Below are 20,303 nucleotides of genomic sequence, written 5' to 3' on the forward strand. Positions count from 1 at the left end.
TAGGGGATAGATTTATGTCTTTTTTATTATAATTTTTTTTAATAGTAATGGCGGTGATCAGGAAAATTTTTAGCGGGACTGCGACATTGCAGCGGACAGATCGGACACTTTTGACACTTTTTTGGAACCAGTGACAATTATACAGTGATCAGTGCTATAGAATGCACTGTATAAATGACACTGGCATGGAAGGAGTTAACACTAGTGGTGATCAAGGGGTTAAATGTGTTCCCTGGGAGGTGTTTCTAACTGTGGGGGGAGTGTGCTGACTGGAGGAGAAGAGAGATCGCTGTTTCTGATCACTAGGAACAGACGATCTCTCTCTACTCCCCTGTCAGAACGGGGATCTGTTTGTTTACATTGACAATATCCCGTTCTGGCTCTCTGTGGAGCGATCACGGGTGGCCGGTGGACATCGCGGCTGCCGGTCACGCGCATCGGCTCTGGCACCGTGTGCACACCCACTATATCTATTGCACGAACCAACATTCAGCTACAGCGATTCACGCAATAGAGCCAACCTTCCGCAGTATAACGATGGCGGCTGTTCGGCAAGTGGTTAAAAAAATTCACTCAAAGGGGTTTTAAAAGCTCGTGTTTTTCACCTTAATGCATCCTATGCATTAAGGTGAAAAAACACCTGGCAGTCACCGGCCCCCTAGCCCCCCGTTTTACTTTCCTGAGCCGCTTTATCTTCTTCGGTGGGGACGTGCCATCCTTCTCTCCATGGAGTCCCAGGTTTGTTTGGATAGATTGATAGCAGCACAGCCATTGGCTCCCACTGCTGTCAATCAAATCCAATGACCCGGGCACCGGGGGGCGGGGCCGAGTCATACATTCAGCTTCTATGGACACCATATGAATGACTCGGGAGCCGCCCGCAAGGTAACCCCCTCAGGAGATTGCTTCTTTATCTAATTATCTAATCTGGGAGGAGCTGTCAGAGCCGCCGAGGGACCCCAAAAGAGCATGTTCCAGGCCACTCTGTGCAAAATGAGCTGCACAGTGGAGGTACTGTAAGTATGACATGTTTTTTATTTGAAGAAAAAAAAACAAAGCTTTAGTATCACTTTAAAAACTAAGAAAAGGTGTGGTGTCACCGGTAACCCACCTCCATCCCTGTAATATGCAACAAAAAAAGATTCGCACTTGGGACTTTAAATGTGGTGGGCACCATTTGGCCATAAAGCATCATACCAGTAATTGAAGTATAAAGTATAGTAAGTATATGCGTTTACTCAGGTAAAAGTCATGCATACATTGATATTATCAGCAATGGACAATTGTAAAACAACATACATATAAAATGAACAATGGGTACATAATTGGGTAATAAACATGTAAAAAATGGGCATCTGGTGTACCCTAAGAGTAAAATACATGTGATACATGGGCATCTAGTGTACACAACGTGTTTTGCGAGACCCTCGCTTTTCAGGGGTTGATGCGTGCATAGATGTACCTAAGATGGGAGAATATATAAATGGGTAGGTGGTATGGCATTGAAAAAATAGTTGCAGAGCATGGGAGCCATGTTATAGGACCCCATACTCACCACTATATGAGGCTAAAGCAACACGTGTGCGGTTCCCAGAGGCAGCAGCAGATGTCCTACCCGGGAGCTGAGGAGGCGGAGCCAAACGGGAGGCGAAGGTGCAAACCAGAGGAAAGGCATGGTGCGCATGTGAGAGTGTGTCCCCAAGAATCTCACCAGGTCTGTATGTAGTGAAAACTATATGCGTAAAGTAGGAAGCTCAAGCCAAGAGTAGTAAGGACAGGGAGACTGAAGGGGGAAAGGAAAATGGCAAAGAAATGCCAGCAAGTGATGAGAGTCAAAGGAGTAGATAAGAGAGAAAGAAAAACAGTGAAAAAAACCCAAATTGGATTTTAAAAAATGGTGACAAAAAAGCAAAAAGTGAGATTAATGCTCAGAGTAAGCCATGTGCAAGTAATGAAGTGTACCTGGAGTTGGTGGAAATAGGTGCGTCTAGTAAGTCAAGTCAAAGCCAATTAGACAGGTCAAAGGGTGCTGCTGCTCTCTATGGATCCTCTGGGTGGCAGAAACACATCTAGACAAAAACACAAAAGAAGAGAGCACAAAGCTGCCCTAGTGTAACTCGGCTTTAAAATGGTAAAGTTAAAAACACTACAATGGTCAAACTCACATTGTGTGAAGATAGAGATACAGCATAAGGATTCCACTGTGGCCGCACTCCTAAAACACCTCAAGATCCCGACAGGGGAGGGAAGAGCCGTGGACATTCAACCTAGCTGCCCAGATACTGGCAGCACAACTGAGGCTATCCACCACTACGCAAGAAGTTCAGATCATAATGCACCTGGTCCAGCCAGCACTGCTCTCCGAGGACACAAACCCACACGAGCATGATACAGGGGGGAAGAGAGTGTGGACATCACACAGTTGCATAACAATGTGTTTCAGAGGTGTGGCCTCGTTCCTCAACTCAGGACTTATCATATGTCTGCCACCTTTACTGGCCTACATTTGACAATTTTTTGGGTCAGTTTTGGGAAATTCCTATCATCTTTCAAACATGGCACTCTGCTGTCTACAGTCTTGTTTCCCAGTTTCAAGTGAACAAATTACCAAATTGATTCCTCTTCAACCAAACCAAAATGTGTTATCAATTCACTGCACTTAGACCAAGTTAAAAAGACATCACAGCTGGGCTAGACACTGGAGTTGATTTACTAATGACAATGAGGTTGTTCACTTTGCAAGGGAAATTGCACTCTGACTCTCCTCTAATGGTAAGGAGGATGTAGGCTTATGCCGCGTACACACGATCGGACATTCCGACAACGAAATCCTGGGATTTATTTCCGTAAGATGTTGGCTGAAACTTGTCTTGCATACACACATTGCACAAATGTTGTCAGAAATTCCGATCGTCAAGAACACGCTGATGTACAACACGTACAACGAGCCGAGAAAAATGAAGTTCAATAGCCAGTGTGGCTCTTCTACTTGATTCCGAGCATGCATGGACTTTTGTGTGTCGGAATTGTGTACAAACGCTCGGAATTTATGACAACATCATTTTGTTGTCGGAAAATTTGACAATCAGCTCTCATATTTTTGTTGTCGGAAATTCCAACATAAAATTTCTGATGGAGCCTACACACAGTCGGAATTTCCGAAGACAAGCTCCCATCGAACATTTGTTGTCGGAATTTCCGATCGTGTGTACGCAGCATTAGAGTTATGAAGGAAAAGTGTGTTGTAATATTAAATAATCATAATAATAATAATGATCAGGGTTCCATACCCTGATCATTGCATTATCATTGCAACACTGGCTGCAAAATAATGCTGGACGCAAAGTCAGGGGTGGACACATGCATAAAACTTGAAGCTGAACAGAAAATCTAGTTATGCTGTTCTTAAGAAGTTAAAGTAAACCGGTCACTACAAAAATGCAGAGACTGATATAACTGACTTCTGAAAATGGTAGTCACCTGGCTGTCAGGTTGACCTGTGGCTTTACACATTACACGTTATTGAACAAAACATGCATATTCCATGTTGCTGTAATTCACGCGTCATCACAGTGAAATAATATGAACACAGCCTCAGTGCTTATATTAGCGTTCCCTGCTTTTTGACATATACTGTATTATATATATATATATATATATATATATATATATATATATATATATATATATATATATATATATATGTTCTAAATCATTTTGGGGCTTTTTTGCTTAATTTATGCATCTCCTGTTTCATTTTAGGACTGCCAGCACAATACTTATGGCCGCTACTGTGATTACTGCCTGCCAGGTTTCTATGGCAATCCAACTGATGGCACAAATGAGGACTGTTTTCTTTGTGCCTGTCCTTTGGGCATAGATTCTAATAAGTAAGTATCAGTGTATGGTAAAATGAAAAGTTTGTCTAAACCTAGGTTTCCGGAATATAACTGGTAGTCTTACAAATAACTGCTTGTTTAAAAAAATGTAACAAGCATTTAATTTGTTGCCTACTGGTTCTTAAAAAGGGACTAAACTCAGCAATCTGTGCCCAAAAATACAGACAGAGGGCAAGAGACCAATATTGCCCGTTGTCTCCCTGCAGCTGATCTTTTCCAAACACTAACTTGCCATATCTTGTTTTACCCTGTGTGTGGAGACAGTTACCTTGGTAGAGACAGCACTTTGTTTCCACGTCAGAGCCTCCATGAAAGTAGAACAGAGAGTAGCCACAGTAGTGACACCGAATCTCACTCCAAATCTCTGAAGATGAGTAGTCAGAAGCAAAAGTACCTTAGAACTCACACTGCAGATATACATCTGTGAGAATATAGGTCTGGAATCTTTACTTACTGTGACAGAATTGTTTGGCACCCCGATTAGGTGTTTCCGTCAAATATTGCTTCTTGCCCTCCAAACCGTTCCAGCAGACCGAGAGCTAATACCAGCTCTGTTAGTCCAAACATCATACACAGACAAGGTGTTGAGGCAAACTCCAGAGGAATGGCTGTTTATTGAACAGAAATACACATTTTTATACACTTGAAAAGTAGGCCAGTCACCACATGAACAATAAAACAAAATATTTACCCAAAAAATCACACAATGGTTTAGATAACGAGGTAGAGCTGGCACAAGGCTAATCCAATAATAGATACCTTCAAGAGTTAGCCAAATTAGGCAACAGACAGAACCAATAGGTGACTAAATTAACATGGGAATGTACTCCTAAGAGGCATACAATAGGAAAGACACAAACTTGTGTATTCTGTCCACTAAGGATGAGCTGAACACCCCCAGATTCAGTTTGCACCAGAACATCCGAACAGGAAAATAATTCAGAAGAACACACGAACACTGTTAAAGTCTCTACACGAACATGAAAAATCAAAAGTGCTAATTTTAAAGGCTTAAATGCAAGTTATTGTCATAAAAAGTGTTTTTGGACCCGGGTCCTGCCCCAGGGGACATGTATCAATGCAAAAAAAAGTTTTGAAAGCGGCCATTTTTTCGGAAGCAGCGATTTTAATAATGCTTAAAGTGAAACAAAAAAAATGAAATATTCCTTTAAATATCATACCTGGGGGGTGTCTATAGTATGCCTGTAAAGTGGTGCAGTTTTCCTGCCGCGGCAAAATGACATTTCTAAAGGAAAAAAGTCTTTTAAAACTGATCGCGGCTGTAATGAATTGTCAGGTCTCAGCAATATAGATAAAACTCATTGAAAAAAACGGCATAGGTTCCCCCCCCCCCCAGTCCATTACCAGGCCCTTTGGGTCTGGTATGAATATTAAGAGGAACCCTAAAAATTTTTAAAAAATTGCGTGGGAGTCCTCCCAAAATCCATACTATAGACACCCCCCAGACACGATATTTAAAGGAATATTTCATTTTTACTGTTTTACTTTAAGCATTAGCAAAATCACTGCTCCTGAAAAAACTTCCTGTTTTAAAACTTTTTTTTGCATTGATACATGTCCCCTGGAGCAGGACCCAGGTCCCCAAATATTTTTTTCGACAATATTTTGCATATAAGCCTTTAAAATGAGCACTTTTCATTTTTCATGTGTCCCATAGACCTTAACGGTGTTCCGGCGGCTTTCGAATTTGCCCTGAGCACCGCGTATTTTTCGGTGTTCGCCGAACGTCCAAACAACCTCGGGCCCAACCGTTCGCCCATCCCTACTGTCCACTAGACAAGTCATCCGAAGACAAACATTGTTCTAGCAGTCTGATAAAGTGGAATTAATTTATCTTCATAGATTTCTTGTGGGATCTTTCTGTTAAATATTTCTGGCCCAAGTGAAGGAGCCTCTCCTATCCAGTCTCTAGGAGGGCCTCCATATTCCCTCTGACCATTACACTGTACAAGAATAATATTACACCTTTCCATTCACTCCAGAAGGGAAGCTTTATTATCCTTATTCAGAGAATGAATCCAAACCATGCTCTCAGTGTTCATCATTGTTGTCCATCATTATAGAATCATCTGCTCTCCCCATGGGCCATAATCAGTGGGTAGGAGGTTTGCCCCTAGCCCCCTCCAAAAGTCTCTGTCCCGGTTGTGTCTGTCACACATACCAAGAAGTGCACTGCTATTTTCATGAGGAATTTAAGACAAAAAAATAAATATTTAGGGTATTGCTTAGGCAAAATTAGCACTTCTAGATGTTCCCTATATCATAGAAAACTTCACTTCTTGAGTTCAGTTCTACTTTAAAATATATGGTACTGCCAGATTTTTATTATACAAACCAAAAAATAAAACAGTATTGTCACCTACAGCCCATCAAATTTCACTGCTGGTGCCTTACTAGATCAAGTTGTAAAATTTAAACTCAGGGTGTCTAGTTCTTTGTTTTCATAGCATTATACATATTTAAAACGAATATCTTACAAATATCCAGTTGAATTAAGATTTTATTCTGTCCACAATGATTTTTGCCAAGTTTCCTATCCCAACCTGTTTAATAACAGAAATTGTAGGAGATGTGTTGCAAAAAAATGACTGAAAACACTTTTTTGTTGCCAATAGTTTTTTCCTCAAACTTACTCATACAAACCATGACAAAACTAGCAGATTAAATGAATAATAAATGGTTCATAAAATGTTACACTAGAAGAGCAAACATTTATTTTTCATTATCGAGGCTGTCAAATACAATCCATGCAGCGCTGGAAGAGAGTCCTGACTTTCTTTAGCAGTGAAAAGGACAGCTGTGAGTCCCTTGTGTACATCACAAAGTAGCCAAATCAAATTAAGGTGTTTACATCATCCAGATATAAAAACCCCATTTATCGCTGAATGGTTAATGAATTGCTGTAAATACACTGCAAAATAAAATACTCTGCAGGGGCTAATGCAGAAATTTGGCAAGGGAAGTACTAGTGATGTTACTTACCAAAACTTTTATATATTGCACATATAGGTACTCCATAAAATATACATTTCTTTATATGAATGTTAAATTTGAGTCCAAAAATAATTGCTGGATAAAAAATGTAACATTTACTGAGTTTATTATATAATGTGGCAGAAAAGAATATGGGAACAAAGGTGGAGTTGTTGCCTATAGTGGCAAATAATGTGTCTATATGAAAATAAAATGAGGAATCTTATTGGTCTTCTTTCTACAGTTTTTAAATAGCCCCAAAGGTGGAAAATGCCTGAACAAAGGCAAAACAAATTTTGAAAAGTTACCTGTGCAATAACAAGTTACCTTTTGTCTGCCAATAAATAGATGTGTTTTTGATGCCCCTAACTACCATCAGATCCCCTTTTTTTTCATTTGGAATGTGTCTTGGAGTCATGGAAGGGAAAACATTCACAACACAACGCTATTTTCAGGCACTAAAATAGAGAAGAAAACCTATGCGCTACCACTTAAAATTATTAAGAGAGGATATCAATAGGATTCAAGCAGCTGCCCACATTGATCCCATGTCTCCCCACATATATTGATAAATATTCAATGTTGTAATGTGGCGTTTGCTTAAATATATGTACTACACTGAAGAATCCTTTATCCTGCTACTAGGTAAATACAATAAATCAACATTTCATATATATACAGTGTATATATAGTAAGTAAGTAAGTAAAAGTGATCAACAAGTATTAAATAAATAAATGTACCATCAGTTAATAAATATATATACTGTGAATATATACTGTGAATAAGCAACAAACATGTTCCTTAAAATATGTGGAAAATGTTTCTATTGTCAACCCTGCTGGAGGTCGATACCACTATTCCAGTCCTGTAAAAGTACCAAAGCTATATGCAATGTGACAAATAATTGCATAATAACAAAGGTGATTAATCCCATATCTCCAGTGCTATCAGTGTAACTTCATAAATTGTTATTTTTAAGTGTCCATGACCGCAATTTTCTAAAGTTCTTATATAGAATATCCAACATACAGTAGGTGAACTCCTTAAGTCATGCATTTTTCAAAACTTTATATATCCACCACATCGTGCTCCACCCTTGTGCTAAAGAGGCTGCTCATTTCCAGGATAGATCCATACTCTCATAAAGGCCAGAAATGCTTGATATAGGTATCCTCCTGGGTATCTGGATCTTTTGTGCATTTCGTGCATTTTGCCATGTACCTCTACTCTTGCTCCTCTCCACCATATATCCTCAGTGGTGATCATATAAATGAAAAGAACCTTCCCATAGTGTAAAACTGCACAAACACGTTTTATTGAAAACAACAGTAATACACTCATGTTTCAATAAAAAACACCCATGTGTGGGTGTGAATGGTTTTTACACAGTATAGTGTCTTGCATGTAGACTTCCGTTCATGTCCGTGACATGGAAGTGACATCACCCAGCTCCTCCCAACACCTTGCATCACTGCACACATGACTTCTTCAGGGATCCAGGCATTTCCAGGCAGCTTTCACAATGAGGTCTCCAAAAGTATGCACAATACTTTTTCATATAAAATGACTATGAAAAGTATCAATAAAAAAAATTAAAGCCCAACTGGAATTTTCATATGGATAGAAAAAGCCTGCTTGAGCAAGAAGAAAGAAAGCAATACTCCCTCATCTGCAAACCCCTAGAATTAACAAACATTTAACTCTTGCAGTGTGAACGGGACCCCACTACAGAGAACTTGGCATTTTTAAAGTAAATTACATTACTGATATAATTTGAGTGATATTTGTACATCCTTTGCCTATGTATGATAAAGATTTTATACAGGTTTTGGCAACAGAATGTATTTTTTTTAACCAATTCACTGATTTTATACTTTTGCATTTATTTTTATGGCTCATTTACATCTGAGTGGTACACTAATGCACGTTATTTCACACATTATCATACATAGCACACTTGCTTTTCCATTCCACACTGGCTATTACATAGCAGCAGGGACACACTAGAGATGTAGAAGCCAGAGATGGGGGAAAGCCACAGTGTGCAGTGGGGAGATGCGAACGTCTAAAACAACTAAATGTACTAAATGCTGACGTTTTCATAAAATGGGTGTAGCTCTGTAAAACTACAAGATGGTCACTACTGGTATTGTATGCATCTTAACAGGCTGCCATTTTGTTTATTTATTTTTTTAAGGACAGTGTCTACCTTATTAAAAAAATGGGCTGACATAATACCGGGTTACCACATCATAATACCAAAAAAGATAAAAAATAAGTGTAAAAATGTAAATGTAAAAAATATTAAGTTGCTGGGTACCTTACAAGTCTGTCCACCTTTTTTTCTAGTATAATGTTAAGGATAGTGGGGTTGATTTACTAAAACTGGAGAATGCTAAATCTAGTGCAGCTCTGCATAGAAACCAATCAGCTTTGAGGTTTTTTTGTCAAAGCTTAATTGAAAAGCTGAAGTTAGAAGCTGATTGGCTACCATGCACAGAGGCACTAGATTTTGTACGCTTCAGTTTTCGTAAATCAACCCCACTTTCTCTTTAAAGTGGATGTAAACCCAATGTCATCCTTTCTAAACTACTGCCATGGGGGTTATCTATAATGATATACATGCCTCCTGCATGTATCTTTATCTGTCAAATGTCTCCCCTCTGTCTGTTATGAGAGCTGAAAAACTGCAGATTCTGTGGGTGGGTCTGTTGTCTGGAGCTCAGTGGGTGGAGTCGTGATGTCAGAAGACTCCCCGCCCACCTCTACACTCCCCTTGTCAATATGCATTTTCTCCTGTGTATTTCTAACTGAGCTTCTGCTATGATCTCTAACATCCAGTGAAAAGACAGGAAAGTAACCACATGACTTCAGCATGCCAAATCATGGTGAGGTGTGGAACAGCCAATCCTTGCAGTGCTGCTGAAGAAAGGAGTGGGGGTGGGAATTAAAAAAATCATGCATGTCTTAGGCTAGTGCACGAAATATGTAAATCACCTGTCACTCACAGCAAGGGGGAGGATTTGACAAAATTTTTCTCTGTTTGTCAAGATTTATCTCACTGAACAATAAAAGAGGATTGCTCAGAGCTGGGTTAACTCTTTGTGGCAAGACTGGGCTCAAATGATAGGAAATCTTATACTCTACATTATGACATCAAAAAAAAAAAAATTCGGGTTTACTTCCACTTTAAGCTAAAAATAATAATCTGGAATTGCTTCACAATTGTGTCACTAAATCTAATGGATATCATTTCAAATGTTTGCGTTTTCTATTCCACCTAAAATTGATATTTCATTGTTTTATTAGTGCTAGGGAGAGTTAAAACACCTAAATGTTTCTTGTATCCACTGGATATTTTGTAATACACCTCCTGTATTAGAGTGTCCCCAATCTGGATGAAGGAGCAACAGAGACACCTTTGGGCAGCAACATTTTCAGTCAGGGGAGAGGGTAAAAGACACTAACAAATTGAAGCCAAACTCCAGCTAACACTTTATCAGCAGTTACAGAAATAGTTTTGCTACTATTGGGATAAAGGTTTTATATGAAAAGAATAAAAACTGACCATTATATGCACCCCTGTCAGTGGCAAATGGTTTCTCTTAAACCATCTAACTGCTAATTCTGCAGGACAGCTAGGTCTGTTAAAAAAACAGCAGACTTATTTGCTAGATCACCAAGTGAAAATAAAATAAAAAAAAAGGCTAAAAAAAGAAAACAAATGCAGCCATACATCTAAGAACAGGTCAGCTGCAATATATTAAATGTTTGATTTTGGATTTAATACAGATTTAAAGTGTTACTAAACCCACAACAGTAAAATCAATCTGTATATGCAGTAAAGCATGCTTGTTATACTCACTGTAGAACCCAAGGGGTTAATCCTCTGCATCGTGTAAAAAGGCTGTTTGATCCTATATGCACAGATCCTCCTCTTCTTCCACTGACTCCAGAACAGGTCCGGATAAGACAGAGTAAATGGAGTCAGGCGGCACATGCTCAGTTTGGTGTGTATTGCTAGAGAGTTTTTTTTCCTGGGAGAGTGCATGTGATCAGCACAGGGCCAATCAAGACTGTCCAGACAGAGGATCAGGGGTATTGTATCCTGATAGGACAGCTAGTGCAGTGTGAAAATTCCTCCTACAAGCTTTAACCAGAAGTCACAGAAGCCACTACAGAAGTCACAAGACTGCTATATACTGCTGATAGGAAAAGGTATTTAGCAGTTTATATTTACTAAAATAATTACATTCCCATGTTCTATGAACTGTGGGAGACCCGATATAGTGAATGCAGGCTCCTGGGTTTAGTAACACTTTAAGTTCTTGGGTCTGCACATATTCTGTAGCTATTATGAGGGGTTTCCATTTTCCCTACTGGATGATTTATCTATTTATATTATGAAGGGTTGCAGCAGGTGGAGATATAACAGGCAAGAGTGCATAAGAACAAAAACACTAATAGGACGTACACACGGTCGGACTTTGTTCGGACATTCCGACAACAAAATCCTAGGATTTTTTCCGACGGATGTTGGCTCAAACTTGTCTTTCATACACACGGCCACACAAAGTTGTCAGAAAATCCGATCGTTCTAAACGCGGTGACGTAAAACACATACGTCGGGACTATAAATGGGGCAGTGGCCAATAGCTTTCATCTCTTTAGTTATTCTGAGCATGCGTGGCACTTTGTCCATCGGATTTGTGTACACACGATCGGAATTTCCGACAACGGATTTTGTTGTCGGAAAATTTTATCTCCTGCTCTCCAACTTTGTGTGTCAGAAAATCCGAGGGAAAATGTCCGATGGAGCCTACACACGGTCGGAATTTCCAACAACACGCTCCGATCGGACATTTTCCATCGGAAAATCCGACCGTGTGTACGGGGCATTAGATGGACAGAAACAGAGTCTGGAGTTATGGCAATAACATCTCACTATTGTATTAAAGAAATATAACCTAACCACCTATAACTAACATTTTACATTTAGGTGGAGTGGTGCTTTAAAAAATTTACATTGTTAATTTATAATCAGATAAAGGAACAGGTTTGAAATATTTGCAGCACACAGTACGGGGCCTGTAAATACTAATAATATATTTGGAATTCAGTTTTTAGCAATCAATTAGAATTAATCCTGGTCCTCTGCTAATTTGCTGAAAGCTTCTCTCTGGTTTCTGTGGGTTCCCAAATCATATTTTCGTGCTTTTGCGATATAGGTTCATATGAACAAGGTGATGATATTTAAAAAATTGTAAATGCATATAACAGTGTTGTTTTCTGTAAGTAGGCATGATAATAATTTGTGAAAACATTTACCTTTAACAGGAATGAGAATAATGGTGTAACTATTTGGGAATATTTTGATTACTAATAATACCATTGTTCCCTTTTATAAAGACTCAGCTGCATAGTAAGATGCAGTATATTTTGGCAATGGCCTGCAGGGCACAGACAAGCAGCTGTACATTCCTGCTTATTCACTGGTGAACAGGATCTGTGACAGTCTAAAGTAAGCCCCATCATAACATACCATTGGGATACTGCCACTCTCTATACTATATCCAGTGTCGGCAGAAATAGTAGAGCCATTCCACTGACTATTGGCTGGAGCCGAAGCTAAATGTGTGTGTCTGAAGCAGATAGGGTATTCCTGGGTCTCCATGTCTCTAGAGTAATGACTGCTGAAGAATACCTGCAATTATGTTGTTAAATCTAGTTTTTTTTGTTTGCTTTTTTCACAATTTGGCCTTCTGTCAACAACAAAGCTTTAGCCCAACATGCCACCTGGACCAAACTCATGGATTAATTTGTGATGAATGTCCTCTTGGATATACAGGACCACGCTGTGAACGGTAAGAACATTTTGAATTATTGGGATATATTTATAAAGTAATGAATGTGACATTCCCCAAACATTCACTGTAGATGTATCTTACTGGTACATGTATTTTAAATTATAGCGACTGATTTACCTATAGTGAATATTTAGTGAACATTCACCATTTTATGAATATTCCCTTTTGTGTACATTGCTTCAGTTTAATGCTTGCATTGTACCTACTTGTGTACACAATATATTGTATATGTACAGTACATTACACATGCTTATATTGCATACTTATTACAGATTTTTACATTTAGATTCAGATTCAGAATACTTTATTTATCCCAAAGGGAAATTCTTAATTCATTGTGCTTTTTCTAATTCTTCATTAAACGCCAATACACAACATAATAAACAAATGTCCAACTTAGCTGAATTTGAATGTATTTTCATTACCCACACCAAAACAAAGGTTTGTGCGTTGTAAATGAGCAAGTGCAGTAGATTTTCAGTGATGGTATGTATGTTTTGGTGAACTGTCAAATGCATTAATATTAAGGGGGGCATTCACTTCTAAGTTTTAAGTGCTGTATCTAGAATATATTCTTTGCATTGGATCAAAATATGCCAGAGTATGTCTGGCAGTTTTTTACTGGCCTTGAATAATGAAGAAAAAAAAAGATGCTGATATTCAAAGTGCAGCAAGCCATCCAATAGGTGTTTCATCCTCCAGAGCCAGGCTATCGAAAAGTAAGTCTAGATTGGCTGCTGTGACTTGCTGCACTTTGCTCCTTGCCTTAGTAATATATATATGTGTGTGCGTGTGTGTAAAATCCTACAAGCTGATTGTATATTGTCTTATGAGCATTTGTATACTAATGCAAGTACACTGTAAATATGAAACCATTGCTACATGTTACATTTTGGTTTTGGTTTGGAGTAGAACAACATATTTTAAGCTTATTCTAACTTTAGACTTTACATGCTCAAAAGCAACAGCTGAAATACACATCTCTAGAGATCACATTTCAGTTGCAAACCTCTTATGGTAAAGTGTTACAAATGGAACAACTGTATCCTGAAGTCAGTTAACACAAGCAGAATTCTGTACAGTTTTTTTCTGTATATATTTGTTTGTACATACACTAAAAAGTTGGTAACAGGTTCTCTTTAGGTGGGCAGTAAGGGGGTCTCATAACAGAGGCAACAAGGGTGAAGCCATATCTTTTATTGCCAATTTTCTGATATAAAATTGAGAGGGGGCACAGCCTTTATGAACCTGTTATAGAACTCTTTTATTTTGTATGTCAGATTTATGGGTCTCATGGTAACCTTTCATTAGCCTTGTTCTGGTAAGTGCGCCTCCCATAGCATTCTTCCATAACAATGTGCATTTTTTCATAGCATTATAGCGCTCTTGATGTTCAGGCTTCATATCCCTTTCACTGTTAATAGTTACATGCAGTCTTTTGGTAAGGTTCTGGTACCAATGCAATCAATTGGTTATGTAAAATGTGCTGTTATAGCCTACTTTCAGAAATTGTGCACTTCCCATAGCGTTCTCTCCCTCATAAAACATGCACTAGTCCTATAAAATGGAACGTAAAGTATTATATTTACCTTCCTTCCCACTATGCAACATTCACAAGATCTTTCACTGGCACCAACATCATTGTTTGGTTATCTTCCAGGTTTGGCACCTTTGGCCATGTTCATTGGCCAGCTCAAGATGATGCAACTTCCACTGATGCATGTGGGAGTTAATTCATCCTGGCACCAAGGCTGCAATGAATTATTGGTTGTATACATGCTCAGCTCATTATACTTTCTAAAGACGTTTACGAGCAGGCAGGTAAGATGCTTGTATTGCTGAAGAGTCTTAATAAGTCTCTGCTGAGTAAGGAACAGTTGTAACTACTGTCAATTTGTTTTGCTATCCCCAATAAGAAGATTTCCCTAAACTTCCTGTCCAATAAACAAAACAGGAAGCAAGGGGAAATTGACCCATACTGAGGGAGTTCCTAGTTGTCACCAGGGTCACTAGAACTAGTGTACCCATTGGAAGATTTCCCCTCTATACTGGAACAACCCAAAATTTGGGATTTTTTATAACTTTCAATGATAATGGTAATGGTAAACATGAAATTTTGCCTTTAGCTATACGTTAACTCTCTTATAGCCTTCCCTTTAAATACATCTCTTTCAAGTAGGCCTGTTTTATTAAAGTTAATTCTTTATGTACACCCACATAACAAACACAATCCTTGAACCTATTAAATTGTGCTGTAATGCTCAGTGTGTACAGGGTGGTCCTAGCTTGCCATGTGCATTGAATATTCAAATAATTAATTAAACACTAAATTATTGTGCTGAACCTAAATAATAAACATGAAAAGTAAAAGATAATAAAAAGATCATTTAAGATAAAGTGACAAACCTCATAAATAATATACATGTACAGGCAATGTCAAATCAAAGCATAGGAGTGTCTACTTAACCATTTAAGGACCAAGCCTCTTTCTGAGATTTGTTGTTTAGAAGTTAAAAACAGTTTTTGCTAGAAAATTACTTAGAACCCGCAAACATTAGAAAATTACTTAGAACCCGCAAACATTATACATATATTTTTTTGAACACCCTAGAGAATAAAATGGCAGTGGCTGCAATACTACACCATATTTGCGCAGAGGTCTTACAAGCGCACTTTTTTTGGAAAAATACACTTTTTTGAATTAAAATATAAGCTTTTTTTTATATCGTGTCTAAATTGCGCCCGCTCATGGAGTAGAGACAAACTTTTACCCTTAAAAATCTCCATAGGCGATGTTTAAAATATCAACAGGTTGCATGTTTTGAGTGACAGAAGGGTTCTAGGACTAGAATTATTGCTCTCACTCTACCGATTGTGGCGATGCCTCACATGTGTGGTTTGAACACCGTTTTTATATGTGGGCGCTACTCACGTATGCGTTCGCTTCTGCACACGAGCTCGGCAGAACGGGACGCGTTTAAAATTTTAATTTATTTTTTCTTGTTTATTTTACCTTTTATTTTTTATTTTTACTCTGTTCTTTTTTTTAAAAAATGGTGTCACTTTTATTCCTATTACAAGGAATGTAAACATCCCTTGTAATAGAAATTAAAAAACATGACAGGACCTCTTAAATATGAGATCTGGGGTAAAAAAAAAACTCAGATCTCATATTTACACTAAAATGCAATATAAAAAAAAAAATTGTCATTTGAAAAAAAAATTTTTTTTAAAAAGTCCCTTTTAAGAGCTATGGGCGGAAGTGACGTTTTGACGTCGCTCCTGTCCTGCAATGATATGGAGACGGGTGGGGGGCATTTTCCCCTCACTCATCTGCATACCAAGCCAGCAAGAGAATGTTTTAAAGAACGGCTCCAGTAAGCGGCAGAGGGCACTGGAGTGCGGTGGGAAGGGGGGCCCCTCTCCCGCCGCCGATAAAAGTGATCATGCGGCGAATACACCACAGAGACCACTTTTATCTGAAAGCGGATCACCCACTGAAGAAGTGGATACTGGGGTTATGGCAGCTAGCTGCTGCTATAACAACGATATTCCTCTTCTAAGTAGTGACGTAAAAACAACGGCAGGCGGTCCGTAAGTGGTTAAACTTGTGCAAATGTAAACATGTGAATATCATACCAGGAAATATACAAAACATCCAGCATAAACAAAATATAATCCATAAAACATGTATAATTAGACACCAGACATTCAAATGAATGCCACCTTGTGCTAATAAAGTAGAAAACACCCAGTGATTAATCCCAAAGGAGAGCAGCTCTCCATCACAATCAACCCCCAAGATTACTGGAAGGTCTAAAAGTGCTTTTGTATAACCCACTCCAGACTGCTGTCTTCATATATGAATCTGGATCACAGATGGATGCATCAAAATGGAAATCCCAAATGAATGGAAAAAGTGGCTAACAATAGTGAAGTACCTCTTAACAAATGTTATTAAAAACTAAAAAGTTATATTCACAGCATCCAAGCATGATGATGACACTAGAAACTCACCTAAATACTGTCCTTGTACCTTCTGTTCTGATAAAGTGCATTATAGAATGTGTACATTAACTGTTAAAGTAGAACTAAAAGGCAAAACTTTTTCCCTATTTTGGATAGAGCAAGGGAGGGTATAATATTTTTTTTGCCATCTCTGTCCCATTGGTGAGATTTTCATTCACTTCCTGTCCTACCTGACAGGTGTTCTAATCCAAACAAAAAAAAAAGTTAGATACACTTTAACCTAAGAATAAAATAAAAAAACAAAAAATAAAAGCTGATGTGACAATCACTTATATTTCTTGCTAAGCTTGCCATAGATGGAGAGATTTTCTTTCCAGTATCCCGTTGTAAAAATGGAAAACTGGTGGGGATCGCTTGATTCACCATCAACACAGTCATTGTGTTCTCCCAGCAGAGAGGCAGGGGGAGCCTTTCCTGCCATGAGAACACAGTGATTATTGCTAGTATCTATAATAGTCGCTAGCGATAATCACATGTAAAATCTGACAGGCTGGTTGTACCCAAGCTGATCGATCTATCAACTTGGGTACATTCAGCCTGCTTATACATGGTTCAATTTTTTATCGGTTCAGCAGGGACAGAATGTGATTCAAGCCATCTATTGCTGGCTTAAGTAATCAATTATGTGGATGCCAAGCACCGTGGCAGGTCAAATCCGGTACATTGTGCAGGCAAAAAAATACCTGTAAGCAGTGTTATCCAAGGGAAAAAGGCAGCATACTGTATGTAGGGATATCTATAATCCGTGCGTTGAGGCGCTAGCTTAAAATCATAATTTACGTGTAGATATGAACATTTACATGCCCATAAACACTATGCAAAATAACAAAATAATAAGAAGCAAGTCCTTGCAACCAATTGGGTAGCAAGTGAAAGTCCTGTGATGATAAATTTCTAAACAGGAAGCAATCTTCTATTTAACTTCTTTCTGTCACCATGAGTGCATTAGTTAAGCATGTGCTCCACCAACTAATATAAGGGGGGCAACTCACCAGATATCTTTGGGCCACCAGGACCCTCACAGCTTATGTGGTTAGTCCTAAGGTTAGTGTATACTTGGCATCCACATACTTTGCTCTTACATCCAATATCACCAGCAGGGAAGTCCCGAAAAGAAAAAAAATAGCGTAATAATGGTGCAATACGTTTATTTAAAATAATTCCTAGTTAAAAACACATGCCAATGCACTTACATTTCCATGTATCATAAAGCGGCACCCAGTATACAATTCCCGAGGCTGAGACGTTACAATTCTCGGCGCTCGTCTCTGTGAGCCAGCGTGTGTTCCACCTTAGTAGTCGGATATGACGTCAGCTAGGCCTGGAAGTTCTGCCACTACAAAGACCTCAATGCATTTCACCGGAAAGGCATCATCAGGAAGATTTCGCAAGTGGAGCTACAGACAGCAATAGAACTCTGACACGTATTCTAATCTCTCTGTACAGTAGCCAAACGAAAAAAAAAAAAAGTTTTGACTTTAGATAACCTAAACATTAAATAAAAAAACTGAAAAAAAAAATTCTTGCTAAAGCCTGCCATAGACTACTGTAGATACAATCCTCGGCGTTTATCTCTGTGAGTCGACCTGTCCACCTACTAAGACCTCAATGCATTTCACTGGAGAGGCATCATCAGGAAGATTTCAGGAAGATTTCCTGATGATACCTTTCTGTGAAACGCATTGAGGTCTTAGTAGTGGTGGAACTTCTGGGCCTTGCTGATGTCACGTCCGACTCAGGTGGAATGAACTCTGGCTCACAGAGCATTGGGCATTGAAATATTCATATCTTCAAGTAGATTTTGATTTTAAGCTAGCACCTCAACACATGTATTATACATATGTTTTTTTGGAACACACCAAAAAATTGATGGCAGCAGTGTATTGACTAGCACTATTAGTAATTGAACATAAGGAGTGCCATTTTGCTTATATATAGGGTTATTTATAACTTGCATTCCAAGCATCAATAAATTAAATCATGCAAAAGATGAAATTCATATAGTTCTGTTAATACATGAGATACATACCCAGTGCTGTATCTTGGCCTAGGCCGACAAGGCCCAGGCCTAGGGTGGCACTTTGCGGGGGGGGGCGGCAAAAAAGCTGCCCTCCCGCTAGGGTGACCACATGTCCCGGAATGAAACTGACACAGAGCAGTCCGGAATGCAGGTAACAGGGGCAGACTGAACCACCGTAGCTCTACTGGTCACTGGTTGCTAGAGCCGCCTGGCATCTAGCAACCAGTGATGTCACGGCCGCTACTTCCTGGCCCTGCCCAGCATTCAAAGTGGAGGAGGATTCCACTTCTAAACTTCCTCCTCCTCTGTGCCTGGTGCTCGTGGCACCCAAAGCAGCTGTCAAGTTGAGCCCCTTGTCATGGAGAGTCCCGCTGTTCCGGTGGCGGCGGAGTGTAGGGCAGCGGAGCTAAATCTGCCAATCCAGTGCTGACAGCAGCTGCTGCTGCTGAGCCGCAGGGTCTTCACATAGCAAGCGGGTGGCCCGGGAGGCTGTGGGGTAGGCGAGCAGCACCAGAACAAGGCTGGCTAGAACCAGGGTGGCACAGTGGTGTAGTGGGTAGTACTCTCGCCTATCAGTAAAAAGGGTCACTGGTTTGAATCCCAACCATGACACTGCCTGCCTGGAGTTTGCATGTTCTCTTTGTGCCTGTGTGGGTTTCCTCTGGGTACTCCGATTTCTTCCCACACTCCAAAGACAGGTTAATTGGCTTCTGGCCAAAATTGGCCCCAGTATGTATAAATATATATATATATATATATATATATATATATATATATATGAATGTGAGTTGGGGACCTTGGATTGTGGGCTCCTTTAGGGTAGGGACCTATGTATGTGTGGAGCGCTGCGTAAATTGACGGCTCTATATGGGATTGGGTACCTTAAATAAATAATAATATAATAGATGAGCATCTTAATGAGACAAAAGGGATAGGGACAATTGTAGACATGCACCCACACTCACTCAGGTTGAACTGGATGGACTGGCGTCTTTATTCAACCTTACTAATGGAACTATATAACCAAGAGCCTGGGAGGGAGAAGACCTCCACCGCCACCCTGACCTGAGCAGCAGCAGACGCAGCATCACTGGGGAGGATGGAGAAGGAGTTCACAGAGCCTGAACTCCTTTTCCCAACCTCCTCTCTGCTCCCAGCCATGACATTAATATGAAGACAGGCTAACCGAGGGGCCCAGAGAACGAACGAGGATGGGTGGGAGGTAGGTGCATCACACCTACCCACAGACAGGGGGTACAGAAGGGACTGCAGGCAGTGCTAGAGGGTCTCTTTCACTCCCCTCTCATTTTTATTTATTTTTACTAGTAATGGCAGACGATCAGCGACTTATAGCAGCACTGTGATATTGCGGCAGAAAAATCGGACACCTAGCTGACACTTTTTGACACTTTTTTGGGGACCAGTGACGTTATTACAGTGATCAGTGCTAAAAAATGCACTGTCACTGTCTAATGACGCTGGCAGGGAAGGGG

The 20,303-nt window shown here is 39.5% G+C and overlaps 1 protein-coding gene across 7 annotated transcripts in view; it reads left to right on the plus strand.

The window, feature by feature from the left end:
• LAMA2 (laminin subunit alpha 2) overlaps positions 1-20,303 on the plus strand; it is a 1,513,089-nt gene that overhangs the window by 901,613 nt on the left and 591,173 nt on the right. For all 7 annotated transcript variants that reach the window (XM_073627245.1, XM_073627247.1, XM_073627249.1 and 4 more), the window contains 2 exons: positions 3,763-3,890; positions 12,672-12,758. In XM_073627245.1, coding sequence (XP_073483346.1) covers positions 3,763-3,890; positions 12,672-12,758 — 215 coding nt within the window. The remainder of the gene's footprint in view (positions 1-3,762; positions 3,891-12,671; positions 12,759-20,303) is intronic.

The sequence above is a fragment of the Aquarana catesbeiana genome, linkage group LG04 (assembly GCF_042186555.1).
Source record: "Aquarana catesbeiana isolate 2022-GZ linkage group LG04, ASM4218655v1, whole genome shotgun sequence".
Classification (NCBI taxonomy): Eukaryota; Metazoa; Chordata; class Amphibia; order Anura; family Ranidae; genus Aquarana; species Aquarana catesbeiana.